General features: G+C 47.5%; 1 protein-coding gene across 10 annotated transcripts in view; it reads right to left on the bottom strand.

The window, feature by feature from the left end:
• The window catches only part of Stx3 (syntaxin 3), a 49289-nt gene extending 36882 nt beyond the window's left edge, over positions 1 to 12407 (bottom strand). For all 10 annotated transcript variants that reach the window (XR_607575.3, XM_029567759.1, XM_008842018.2 and 7 more), the window contains exon 1: positions 12091 to 12407. Coding sequence is in view for 9 of the 10 variants with exons in the window: in XM_029567759.1 (XP_029423619.1) it covers positions 12091 to 12120 (30 nt within the window). In the remaining variant the exon portion in view is untranslated. The remainder of the gene's footprint in view (positions 1 to 12090) is intronic.
• Between the last annotated feature and the right edge of the window lie 1687 nt (positions 12408 to 14094).

Genomic DNA, 14094 nt, shown 5'->3' with positions numbered 1-14094 from the left:
CTTGGGGGAGGAGGGTGCATGAACAGGGAGAAAGAACCATGAGCCCAGCCACCCACTTCCTCCCTGACTGGCTTCCAGATTCCTCTTCTGTCAGGAGATAAGAGATACCACCAATGGCTTAGGCAAGAAGGAGCTACTGGAGATGGATCTAGCAGAGATCTTTCTCCCCTTCTGAGTCCTCAAAAGTACTCCAAATTCCAAAGACAATTGCTAAGGCTAAGGCTGCTCCCTCTGCACAGAGTAGGAATTGCTGCAAAGCCCAGAACTCAACCTCAACTTAACCTGCAATTCTGCTGACAGCTTTTTCTCAGAGGCCTTTTCTATCATCTGTAGTCTGTGTGACCACAGGTTTGTCTTTATCAGTTCATATCATTAGCAAAAATATTTGTCACCTATAGTCATTACTTGGTGGCCATAGCACCCAGCTACTCTTTGTACATCATATCAACAAATCTCATCTACATTCTGTAGTTAAGAAACGAGATCAGAAGTTTTAAGCTGTTCAAGATCTTCCAGCTACTGACTGGCAGAGCGACAGCTTGGACATAGGTTTCCTGTCCTAAGTCCTTTTTACTGCAGTGCACCCTAACTCCAAAAACTAGCACCACAGGCAGCCAGAGTCAAGAAGCTGGAAGCCCAGGCTTACAGAAAACTCCCTGGGCTAGGAAACTGGAGCTGTGGGCCTTGGTTAAGAACCCTTTGTTAATCTTAGAATTCTCACCAAGTAAAGAGCTTAGTTTTCTACTGGGGCTTGGAGAAACCCAAGGGTACCTTGAATGTGCCTCAAAATAAAAGAGAGGGAGTCTGACATGTAGGACTCCTGGGCCCCACCTCCCACCTCAGTGTACAGAGCTTTACTTTCACTTGAGTGATACACTGGGGCTTAGGAGATAGGGAGACAGTTGGAAAAATCACTGAAGTAGCCATCTTCTAAGAAGGGCCCAAAGGAGACATTTGGTCACCTCCACCCCACAGAGGGGTAGTAAAAGACTGTGGCTGGTGAGAAGGAGCCCTCCTGACAAGCGCCATGAGCACAAATTCTGTTTTCACACCACATCAAAACAATTCTTTACTCCGGAGACATGGATGGACTCTTCTTTAGGAACCCAGATTTTCTCCTGACACATTTCATTCAGCGGGACAATCACATCTGACTTTTCTAACTCTGTTGCCACTTCCCCATCACCTTCTCTAGGTGAGGATCTGTGGATTCTGAAAGACAGAATCACAGGGCACTGGTCACATGGGCATACAACCATGTACACACTGCCCAACAACTGAGTTTTCCTGTTCCTCTTCTTTGATTTAAAGAGCTGGGAAGTTGTGAGAGAGCGTGTGGGCTCTCAATGGGCACGCAGTACTCCCCATCTGCAGTCAGATGACCCTTCTCCAGTGCCAAGTTCTCTCCAGGACAGTGTTCTTTTCTAGTGAAACCTTCCCTGAGGTTACACTTCCTCATTTCACTGAATTTCATCTTCCGCAATACCCATGTCAGAATAAAGAGGAAATTGGCAGATGATACCCTAGGTGAGCCTCCTGTGTTTACTTTCAACATCTCATTTCAGCTGAGCAACTGAAGGCAAGCGTTATCCCTGCATGAGAGGAGACACCAAGGAATAAAGTCATTATCAGATTAGTCCAAAACCAGGAAGCCAGAGGACAGAAGGACCAGAGCCAAAGACCTGAGGACTCACACGTATCCCACCACAACAATGACAGTAGATAGTAACTGTGTATATTTTGTCAGGGGGCACTCTCATGACTTCAAATGCATTATCTGATTCTCTTATCAACCCTCTGAGGAACACACATTACCTTACCCACTTACAGATAAGGTAACTGCTAATTAGATTAATAAATTCACCCAAGGCAATTCAGCTATTAAATGGGATCACTAAGAGTCAAGCAGATCTGCGGCGCGCCTGCTCATACCCTGTGGCCTACTGAAGGCACCTCCCACACTGTCAGATCTTTGCCTACATGAGGGAGTGCTGCAACATCCATAAATCTAAGCTAGATTAATCTATATGCACAAATGAAAAAGATACCATGTAACCCTATCAATGTTCATGTGTATGAAGACATCTGACTTGCTGCAGTGAAGACCCAGCATGCCACTTTGCAGCTATGAGATGTCATCTTGAACAAATTACTTTACCTCTCTCCACCTGTTTCCTCAATTGTAACATAATCAGAATACTTTGCTCATAAAATTGTGAGGATCGAATCAGCTATTATATATGAAATGTTTAGAGCAACACTGGCCACACATTAAACATGACTCTAATGCTAGTTCTCAGAGGCGGGAGAAGATACCTCAAGGAGGAGGAAATTCACATAGTCAGAATTTATTCCACTTATTTTATACCTCTCATTTTTCAGTTACATGCAAAGAGCACCCTCTGAATTCCACTTCAACTACATTCCCATGAATCTTGACATTGACTATTCTTATTAGCATTCATTTCTAAAGAGTCTGCCCTTTCTGTTTTGATTTATATAAGACAAGCATTATTTAGAAAGGTGTTCTGAAACTCCAATATGGGTAAACCTGGGGGACTATTACTACATTGTTATTCTATTATTAGAATAACAACATAGTAATAGTCATGACTTATTATAGGATCAGTGTTGCTTTTTTCTTTTTAAGATTTTACTTTATGTGCATGAGTGTTTTGTCTGCATGTATATAAGTGCATCCATGTGTGCAATGCCTGCAGATACCAGAACAAGGCATCAGATCCCCTGGAACTAGAGCTACAGACAGTTGTTAACTGCCAAATGGGTGCTGGGAACCAAACCTGGGTCCTCTCAAAGAGCAGTCAGCGCTCTTAACCACTGAGCCAGCTCTCCAGTCCAGGGTCAGTGTTTCTTAATCTACCATATATTTCAAAATAACTTCCATTATGTTTGTTAGAACAAACACTGAAATTCCAGCCTCACGTGCTGTGTTAGTTCCTACTTGGCTGTGCTTCAGAAGACCTAAGCTAGATGCAGAGTAGAACAATGAACATTTGCAAGAAAGGAAGGAGGCAGAGGGAAGGCTTCTGGGTAGATGTTATCTCTATAAATGAGGTTAATTCATTCAGACTCACTTAGCCAAATATCGAACCATGGCAGTTCTAGGCCTCTCTTTAATCCAATCCAAGCTTCGCTACCACATTAACAACTTAGTGAGGGATCTCGAGGGCTCATAACCAACCACCATGCCTCAAACACTCTCCTCACTTATATATTTACTCACCCAACATGACTGAACATCTAACCTTTGCCAAGCAGTATCCCAGACGCTAGAGTCACAGGGCCAACTGAGCGTCCCTGGGTCTCCCGGCTTTCTCTGTCTCAAATGGAGTTGGATAGGTAAAGAGAGGACTACAGTACCACATAAGAAATGAGGACAGCAATTAGCCTGAGCAATTATATCCAGAAGACTGGGTATCCAACCACCCCTGAACCTAAGAGAGAGCCAGCCTATCAGAGATGGCAGCTTACAGGAGACTGTCTGCACAATAGCATTTGAGAAAAATTTGAAACCAGAGTGGATTCACCCAAAGGAAATCTACAGCAAGACGAGTCTGGGTGTAAAGACACACCTTTTTCCTGCATTCTCTCTCACTCTTGAAGTCATTCAAGAAAACTCATATAATACTTTCTTCTGTGGCTGGGCATGCTGGGTATGCCTTTAATCCCAGCAGCAAAGGCAGGTGGATTTCTATGAGCCCAATGTCAGCCTGGTTTACACAGTGAGTTCCAGGCCAGCCAGGACTAGATTGAGACCTTGTCTCAAAAAAAACAGGGACTAGCAAGATGGCTCAGAAGTTCAGAACATTGCTCTTGCAGAGGACCCAATCATCCATAACTCCAGTTCCAGGGGATCTGACACTCCTCTTCTGACCTCCACAGGCATTGCAAGACACAGGTGCACTTACCTACTTGCAGGCAATACACTCGCACACATAAAATAAAAATAATAAATAGAAAAATTTTTAAACAAAAAAACCCTTTCTTCTTCCTCCTGGTGAACTCCGCTTCCCTTCAACCTCTACTCTAACCTTCCTTACTCTTTTTCTGACTTTCTCTCTCTCTCCTTCCAATCCCTCTCCCTGGATACCTCACCAACTTTCCGTTCTCAAGGATGCAAAGAGGAGGAGGAAGGAACTAACAGTGCCTTATTCCCTCCTCCACCCTCTGCTGGCTCCTTCCTTTCAGCCTGCCCCACAACCTCCTTCCCAAAATGTCCTTCTAGAATTTCAAATTACAGCCATAACAGGTAGCACTGACTGGACACTGAGAGTGAGCCGAAGATTTTCCTAAGACATGTACTTTATATTTACCATAGCATTTAATCCTTACAGTAATCTTCTGGCGACACTCCCCATCTTAGAGCTAAGAAAGCCAGTGCATAAAGATGCCAGGTATCCGGCCTACAGTGAGGGCCTGAGCCAGAGGGGGTACCTGTTCTCAACCAGCATGGTGAGATGCCCCTCGGCTACCCCACCCAGCACCGCAGCTGCAGCAAGCAGCACTGGCAGTGAGAGACGCACTTCCAAAGCTCTGTAAAACAGATGCCATATTGACAAGGTCATGAAAAACACAGAAGGACTGAGAAACTGTCCTTGGCTAGAGGAAGCTGAAGTGACATGACAAGTGAATGCAACATGGTGATCCTGGCTTGGATCCTAGAACAGAAAGAGGATTTTAGTGGTGTAACTAGCGAAATCCACACAAAGCCTGGTGCTTAGTGAAGAATGGTGTGAAGTATCACTTCCTTCATTTTGATAAATACACACTGTAGAGTGCAATGTTAGCAAGGTGTACCGCTGAGTGAATCGATAAATCTAAAAGCAGTCTAAAAAGAAAGAAATGATTGAAACCTGACACCATACCAAACTGCCCTAACTCAGACAACTTATACCTAGACAGTGTGGGCTCCACTAATTGCTTTAGGCGGAAGCTAAACTTGTCTCCACACATGGGGGGGGGGGGTGCCATAGAAACAGCCAAACAAAGGCTGCAAACAGGCTGGCCTAGCTGGAAGAGGCAGCAGTGGGGAGAAGGAACCTGAGGAGGGGACCATCCACAAACAAAGGAACCTGGAGATGCAGGCAGAGTCTGCCAGCAGGTAAACACGTCAACAGCAACTCCATTCATGTACTGAATGACTTGCTATTCAGCTTTCTAAGCTTCAACTGGGAAAGAAGATAAAATAGGCAGGTGTGGTCCACTGTCTCCTACAGCCCCAGACCTAAAAGGGCAGACAGCTTCTAAAGCTGCAGTACATGGCTTTTTTTTTTTTGGGGGGGGGGTCTTTTTTGAGGCAGGGTCTCCCAGTAGCCCCAGCTGGCCTGGAACTCACTATGTAGACCAGGCTGGCCTTGAACTCACAGAGATCTGCCTGCCTCTGTCTCCGGAGTGCTGGGATTAAAGGCTTGCGCCACCACGCCCGCTTACATGGCTATTTTTATATCAACAAATATAAAGAATTGGTGGGAGCCAGGGAACACACACAGTTAACTTAGCCTGAGCTGCTTTCCCACAGTGATGGCACAGGAACCCAGACTCAGGGCAAGAGGAGGAATTTGCCAGGGAAAAATAAGAGTGAGGCATTGTCACTAAGGTGCCCACATGTCCATCACTGTCTTTCTGATCAAGGGCAGCCCTGCATGACATTCCGATCTCGGGTTTAGGTAAAGGGAGGAATCTTGGGATTCATCCATCTCAGGATGAACCAGTGACTCTGGGATTCATTAGCAAATTCATGGATTCCCTAAGTAAATGTTCCATTCCAATCAGGTAAAGTTTCACCAACCTACAGGGAGCAGAGCAAGAAAAGCAAGTCATAATAATGCATAAGGGATGACTAAGGGCCAAACTGACATTGACCATCTGGCAGACAAACATGCAGCACACACCTGCCACCCATGCAGGGCACTGGGCAATGGAGCCCCAGGGCATATCATTATCTGCTACTATATTAAGGGGCACATGGAGCAGTGGGGGCAGATCAGAATCAGCACAAAATGAAGAGTCAAAACAAACATGTTCATTCTTGACCCCACCACTTCCCATCTGGGCATGGATCTCAGTCAAATCTAAGCCTTACCTCCTCTCTTACCTGTAAAATGGGAATGACATACACTACCACCTTGCCCTGTGGAAGACTGGAGACAAAATACATAAAAACACCAAACACAAGTTCTGTCCAACAGTAAATTCTCAATAAAGGATACCTGTTGCTGTTTATATGGTAAAACACCAGTCACCAAACTTAAACATAGGAGGGCATAGAAACCAAGAATAATTTATTTAAAAACAAGTGGAAGGTGATTTCAAACTCACTCCATGGTAATAAAAATTAATTTTTAATTTAAAAACACTGACTTAATAGAAAAATACTTGTAAAACAACATACAGCAACATACAGTCAATGTAAGCTACAGGATTAGAGGGAAAGTATTCCAGAATGCAATTAGGGAGCAACTGCCTACAAAAAATGAGTTTGGGGAGACTGGTAAGAATCTTTTTTTTTTTTTTTTTTTTTTCTCGGAGCTGAGGACCAACCCCAGGGCCTTGTGCTTGCTAGGCAAGCGCTCTACCACTGAGCTAAATCCCCAACCCCAACTGCTAAGAATTTTAACCAGTGGTACAAAGGAAACCCTGGAAGGGAGAGAGGACAGTATGAACAAGCACCTCTCCCTTGGCTCCTGCCAGTCCCCCAAACTCCCCCAGCTCACAGGAATAAAAATAAAATTAATCCTCTTCTCTCATCCAAGCATTTTCCCTCTGGCCTCCAGTTTATGGGTCTATAATCCCTACTCAATCCCTAGCACTTGCTCAGCCCTGCTTCCTGTCTGCTCACAGCGAAACAGCTCTCCCAGGAAATGAGTCCTCCCACGCTCAGAGAAGAGATGAGAGGAGTCTAACTAGTAAGAAATTTTACTACTGAAGAAGATGGACTCTTATAAAGATCAAATTAGCGTGTTAAGATTTGTTACCATCAAGGCACCTGGCAAGGATGGGGGTAGGTAACGTTTATTGACTAAACTAAGCTTTAAAAGAAAAGTCGAGCTCTTTATTTCTTCTGGGACTACAGTATAACACTGACCTAAGACACTCTAGCCCCAGAGAGATCCTGAGGTTCCAGTGGGGAAGGCCAGAAACAATCCTTCAGCAAGCAGCAAGATCCAAGATAGGCCAGAGTGTTAAAAGTTAAGTGTGCCTGTAGAGCCCTAAGTGACTAGTTTCATTAGTATGTTCCTAACAGCCCTGGTCTTGGAGGGTCCAATACTTCCAAGTCATTTCTAGCCCTTGGTAGATCAGTCTCCCAAAGGGTCCAAAGTCCTTAACCTCTATTCCACACATCACTGGCGGCTCCGCTACCATTATCTGTCTTTGATGAGATTTTTAGTTGTTTCTCTTTCATGAAATAGATTTCGTTTTCTTTACAGGAACAGGAAACTTTAGGATTTGTTTTGTTTTTATTTTACGTGTATGTGTGTATTGCCTGCATGTATATCAGTGCACCCGTGTCATGCACTGCCCACAGAGGACAGAAGAGGCTGTCAGATCCCCTGGAACTGGAGTTACAGACAGTTGTTAGTTGCCATATGGGTGCTGGGATTCGAACCTGGGTCTTCTGCAAGAAGTCAGTGTTCTTAACTGCTGAGCCATCTGTCTAGCCCAGGAACCTTTAGGTTTTAAGGACTTTGTACAACAGTTCTACCAAACCGCATACCCAGCAGGACACAAGCTAAATACAGGTCCTGAAGTCCTTCTTGTGTAGGCCAGGAGGCACCATTTATATACACGCCTCTCTTGATGCCAGCATGTTTTTATGTTGCTGATGTCATACCCAGCAGGACACAAGCTAAATACAGGTCCTGAAGTCCTTCTTGTGTGGGCCAGGAGGCACCATTTATATACACGCCTCTCTTGATGCCAGCACGTTTTTATGTTGCTGATGGTTTATACAAGAAGCACTCACCAATGAGAGAGTGGTTTAGAAAATCTAAAATTCATGCCTTTCTTCTTAAAAAAAAAAAAAAATCTAGTTGCATCTGAAGAGATGAGAGGGATCAAAGCTCAAAAACAACTACAGGGACTACACCCCAGGTTCCTCTCCCACCTCTCCAGGCCAACCATCACGATCTTCCTGTGGCTGCCTCTACTACAAGAACCACATATCATAATGTCCACTTTTTTCTGTTTCTTCCTACCTGACTGTGAACTTTCTAAGGACAAGAAATAAATGTTGGTCACTACTACATCCCAGCACCTATTACAGGGCCTGGCACACAGTAGGTGCTTAGTAAACATTTGCTGAATATAAACAGGGCCTGACAAAAAGTCCCTGGGTCAGGAATTGTCCAAGCTCAGCAGATTCAAAGTTCGGCTACTAACAAGTCAGTAGAAATTGCAGAAAAGGGCTGGGTGCAGACATTGCACATTCCCAGCAAACAGTCTCCTCAATCAACAAGCTGCAGCTGAGGGAGTCTTCTGCAGTCCAGAGATAAGAAAGTTGGGTCTTATGACTCCTGCCTCAGAAAGGTATGCTATTCAGTGTGGACATTGCTCCCAGGGGGCTAAGTGCAGCTCACATGCACTGTGGTAGGTGACTATCATCAGTTATCCCATTTCACCTGCACAGGGGCCGTAGGGGAAAGGCTGGTGATCCACTTGACAGGTGCCCCTCTAAGGCCTCCATCCTTGGAGACTTCAGAGCCTTGAGACAGACTCACAAACAATAAACATCTTTTAGATGCAAATCCACAGGAACCTTAACAGTCTTCACAGACATACCCTCAGGGTTCCTAAGGACCTTCAATTTCCTAGGTTACCTTCCTTCTCCCAGGAGATGCTCAAATTCCTACAGCACTCAACACCTCAACAAGCTTCCTTCCTGCCTTGCATTCTAGAGGACAGAGCCTATTCAGCCCACCTGCCCCATTCTTGAGCAGCTGATGATTGAAAAATGCTTTCTTACAGGTTCCTGAGTCTGTCCACCGCCCCACATCCCCTGCTATCTCTCCCACAGAAAAGTTCATCACAAGCACAAAACACTCCCTCCCTTGGGGTTTAGAAAGAGATTGCATAGGCTGCTCAATGGGACATGTATTTCATGCAGGTTAGCAAATGGTTTTGGTAGATAACAGGAATCAGAGACCAGGACACATCTTGTTGCAGAAAACGCAATCCCTGGGGTAAAAGATAGGGGTAAAGGAAGTAGATAATGCACCCAAACCCACAGGAACCTTAACAGTCTTCACAGACACCATTAATAATGGCAGAAAAGGCTTCCAAGACCAACTAAGGTTTTTGTTTTGCAAAAGAAACCAAGAAGCGCAGGGGTGAGGGCAATCTACAATCGTTTTGCCAAATGGACATGCTATCAAACTGCATTCTAAATTTTGTTTCCACCCACAGATCAGTGCCACTCTCAACCATGGTCACAGAAGCTTCTTTTTGCAGTGGGCAGTGAGTGGGCAGTGGTCAATGCAGAGACTGATCAAAGTGCTGAAAATAATTGACTTTTGAGACTGCTGAGTGCCCAGCCCTAAACCCCCTCCAGGCTCAAAGAATGGCACAGAAGTGAGGACAGAGGAATGTGAGAGCCAGAGGCTGGGGAGGAGTACTGTGAAGTGCTATCTTCTGGCCAGGACATGGTCACTGCACTCATGGTCACAGAGGCTACAAGATCAAGACAGTTGACATTCCAGCAGGGCAGAGGGAGGGGCTCAGGAGGCTCATCCACACCTAGCTGAGGGGTTATTGGCAACTGCAGGGGAAGGGGGACCCATCTTCCTTCCAGTGTCCACTGGTAGTTGCCCATGCTCTGGTGGATAGTCCCACACCCATGCAGGCAGCAGTCAGTAGACTCAGTTGTTATAGCAAATGGACAGGGGTGGGGCAGAAAAGATGAAGGAAAAGAAAGATATGATGGTGTGAGGGCAAAGTGCTGGGGGTGTCTGAGGGAAGTGGGAGGGGATTTGGGTTGAATATGCTCAAGATACATGTGTATGAAATTGACAAAGAGTAAATAAAAAATAAGGCTGCTGCAGCAGCAGCACAAAGGTGAAGTGGCAAAAGCTATTAAGGGTCAGGGCCACAATCAGAAGAACCTCAACCTAGTCCTCTTTGCACTGTCACAGCTCCAGCAGGCAGGACTGCAGCCCCTTTGGTTTTAGAATAACACTCCCTTCACAGCAGCACTTTCACTGCATTCCACGAGGTAAAGGAAAGAACCCCACCATCAGCTCTACCGGCTCCACTTTACAGAGGCTAACCTTGAATACTGAAAGACAAAGGGACTTGCTGGGGTTCCCTGGGAAATGCATTCATTCTTGGAGCTCAAAGTTAAGTCTACTCAGTGACAAGGAGCTACTGAAAAGAGCCAGAGAGTATCCTAGTCAGGAAATGGATTTCCTAACTAAAGGAAGGGAATCACCTGACTGCTGTTCAGCTTTGAACTCATTCAGAAAAATCTCCACAAGCCATGATCTTTCCTTCCTGTCTCCCCAGCCAGCAGGCTTCAAGGAAAAGAGTTCCACAGTGGCCATCAGGAGTCTGAGCTCCTGACTAGGGCATCCTGGTCAGGAGCTCCTGACCAGGGCATCAGGAGTCTGCTCCTGACCAGGGCATCCCTCCTATCCAGGGTGAGCTCCAGTTTTCCCACCTATAAAACAGAGACAAATAAATTTTGCCCTTTAGTTAACCAGGATGCCCTGAGGCTCAAATGTCAAAGAACAAGTTTGGGGCAGAGAGGCTCCCTCCCACAACAAGCTACTGTCCCTTCCTTCCCTCACTTCTCCAGCTCCCTGGCCTCTTCTGCAAGCCTATACACAAAGCATGTGACACAAGATCATGAAGATCTCATCCAAGGGTGGAAGAAGAAAAACAACTGCAACACCATCCCAATAGTCGCCAACATTTCTATTTTCCAAAGAGCATTTACAGTTATTAGTATAATATTTACCACTTGTTAAGTCCTATGCACAATGCACTACACAAAGGGTCCTGCAGGCCCACTTCCTTTCAGCTTACACAACTATGCATTTCACAGATAAACTCTGGCTTGGAGTTTAAGGAGTCAAGATATGGCCCCGGTGCTCATGCAGCCTAGTATTCCCAGACTGTATTAACATGGACATGAATCACCTGGGAAGAGTCAGGGAGACCTTCAAGCAGGTCTAGCCTGGGGCCTAAGCTGATGGGTTTCTAAATTCTCAAGAAGATGGGCTATGCTATCAGGGCCTGAGTAACCAGGCCTGGATTATAACCCCCATTAGGGGCAGTCTGTGTCACTGGGTCCCCAAATTTTCACACTAGTCCTGTCTCATAGAATGTACTTTATGATTTGTTAAATGAATCACTGTCTCAAAACTAAAGCTTCAACACTTTCCTATACCAAGACCCATTATCATTTGACCTTCATAACAGACCCGTAAGGTAAAAGATTCTCTGAAAGACAAGGAAATAAGGCTCAGAAAAGTAACCAAGGGGTTTCAGCTTTCCTGCTGCCAAGACCCACCGCAGCTGCCACAAGGGATGCAAGGAAAAATTACAGACCACCGGATGGTGGGGAGGGGGAACCTACCCCGGTGCGTGACAGGCTCTGAACTCCCGAGGTCACCCAGAACTGTCAGCTACCCCAGGGAAGACGCAGGCGGGTGCCCCAGGAGGAGGAAATAAGGGAGAGGAGAGGTGGCCGCTTTGGGGCACAGCCAAGCAACAGAAGGCAGCTGGAGAGGTGAGTCCCCTGACCTCCGTAACCCCACGGTAAGCCCCGCAGGATTCAAGCAACCCAGCTCTGGAGGGACGCTATCCAGCTTGGGTGGGTGGGAGAGTTACAGGCACAGAGGGAAATCGCTGCTAGATGATGAATCACCGAGCACATGACCCCGCAGGGGAGGGGAGGGTGCGGAGCCTGAGCGGGATGCGGCGGGGGGGCTTGGGAAGCGCAGGCCAGGCCCACCGACGTCCCCTCGGGTCTCGGCTGGGGGTGCGAAAGGAGCACCCCTCCCACGCCGCCCCAGCTCACGGCGGACTCCCCAGTCCCGGGCCCTCCGGATCCCCCGGCGCCGCGGGACTCACGGCCTTCAGCTGCTCCAGCCGGTCTTTCATCCTGGCCAGGTGCCGGGAAGCGGGGAGCGCGTCCCAGGTGAGCGGCCTCGCGAGGCGGCGGGGCCCGGGCAGCGCGCGGGAGTTCCAGGCGCAGGCGGAGGCGGCGGCGGCGCTCGTTAGGAGGAGCGTCCAGGCCACCGAGGTCGGCCGCGCCGCCTCCTCCGCCCCCGCCGGCGCCCAGCTCCAAATCCGGCTCCCCGGCCGCGCCGGCGCGCAGCGGTCCTCCGCCCGCCTACCCGCCCCTTACCTGGGCCGCGCCCAGGCTGCGCCTTAAAGGGCCCGCGGGCCCTAAGTCACTGCTCCTAACTCGGGACCCAGCTAAAGTGACACACCCTGCCGGCCAAGGAAAGAGATGGGTCTGGTGGGCTCCAGTTCCATCTTTCCATACTATACATTCTCAGATCCAGCCCTCTGCAGACTTGTCTTGAAGGCAGTCTGGGGTCCCGTTACCTTAGGAGAGGGGGAAATAGTCTGATGATGCTGGAGACGTTGCGCCCGGAGGAAGGGCGCTGCAAGGAAGGAAGGTGTGCTGTTTGCGCTCAAGGCCGGTTCCTGAGGATGGAACCAGAGAGAGAACGCGGTGGGGCGGGCTGGGGAAGTGGAAAATGAGCTTTACGCTGTTGGCCACCGCGGACTCTGAGAAGTGTAGGTTCGGTGTTGAAGTCGCCTTTCACTAGCACTTTGAATAGCTTTAGGGAAATTATTTTCCTAAAGGACACGTTTCCATAGCCTTAGGTGGGAGACTGCTTCCGCCAGCCAGTGGGAAAGGTGGAGCCTTTGATTGGTAACCTAGGGCTAGGTCTGTGGATCGAGAAGTTTGCGTTGGAAAACAAGCCCCACCCAAGTCCTCCGCGCTGTGGAGATCACGGGGTTTTAAGAACTTCTGAAAGGGTGTGGTTCTGCCCTTCCTCTGTCCCGTGCCCTACTCCCCCATTCCTTTTCGATTTGGTTTTGGGGAGCGAATGACATCGAAGGGAGTGGAGCTCAGTAAATGGAGCTAGAGAAGCGAAGATTTAATTCTCGAGATGGGGGGGGGGAGTTGCTCTTTGCATTAGGGCTTAAAGGCTGTAAAACTTTCGTAACTCTAACTGGACTTTGCCCTCTTCAGGGATGAGCCTGCTGGTGCTGACTTCCTCGACTGCCGTGAAGACACGTCTGTGTGGCGGGGCTGGGCTGTTGTAACTGGCCCTGCGGTTCTCAGCCCCAATCCCCCCTCTGACCTGTAGCGCACGTCCTTCTGCAGCAGCGTTTGCTAAGCAGACAGGGTTTGTCTGCGTTAACACCAGGGCTTCCGCGCCCCCTGGTGGTCATAACTCTAATGCTGGGGATTAAGCCTAGAGCCTGGGCAAGCTAGGCAAACCCTACATGACCTGAAACTTTAGCCCCAGCCCTTCTTCTTTTCTTTTTTTTCTTTTCTTTCCTTTCCTTTCAGTTTCTCTTCTCTTCTTTCTTTTCTTTCTTCTTTGTTTTGAAACAGTCTCCCTAAATTGTCCAGGCAAGCCATTCTCCTGCCTCGCCCTCTCCAGTAATTGAGATTGCAGTGAAGAACACTTTAGGTGAGCTCTCCGTTTGAAGTCTAGACAAAATATAGCCCTAAGGAGTAAGGAAACAAACAGCGCACCTTCCGTCCGTCCTTGGCCAGTACACTTCCAGGGTTTTCTGTTGCGACGCAATTGCTTTCAGCGGAATAAAATCGTGACTCTCAGACAGTATAAAGAGTACAACTTAAATTTTTTACTTAGCTCCTAAGTTAATGAAGCAACCAATAAGGCGTTAAATTTGTTCAGATGCACACAGGCAGCAGGAATGCTGGTGTGAATAAGTTACTCAAGGTAGAAATGGTTTCTGGGAGGTGGGAGATCGAGTGAGATTCCTACAGAGAAGGTCCGTTTCGTCTCTATGGGCAGAATCACTTGTGATACTATCAATTGTCAGCAACTTACAGGGTTGGACATTGAAAAGCACAAGCCATTA

This window comes from Nannospalax galili, unplaced genomic scaffold (genome assembly GCF_000622305.1).
Source record: "Nannospalax galili isolate Female #2095 unplaced genomic scaffold, S.galili_v1.0 scaffold580, whole genome shotgun sequence".
Taxonomy (NCBI): domain Eukaryota; kingdom Metazoa; phylum Chordata; class Mammalia; order Rodentia; family Spalacidae; genus Nannospalax; species Nannospalax galili.
Note: the sequence above shows the minus strand (reverse complement) of the source record. Positions and strands in the feature narration are given on the sequence as shown.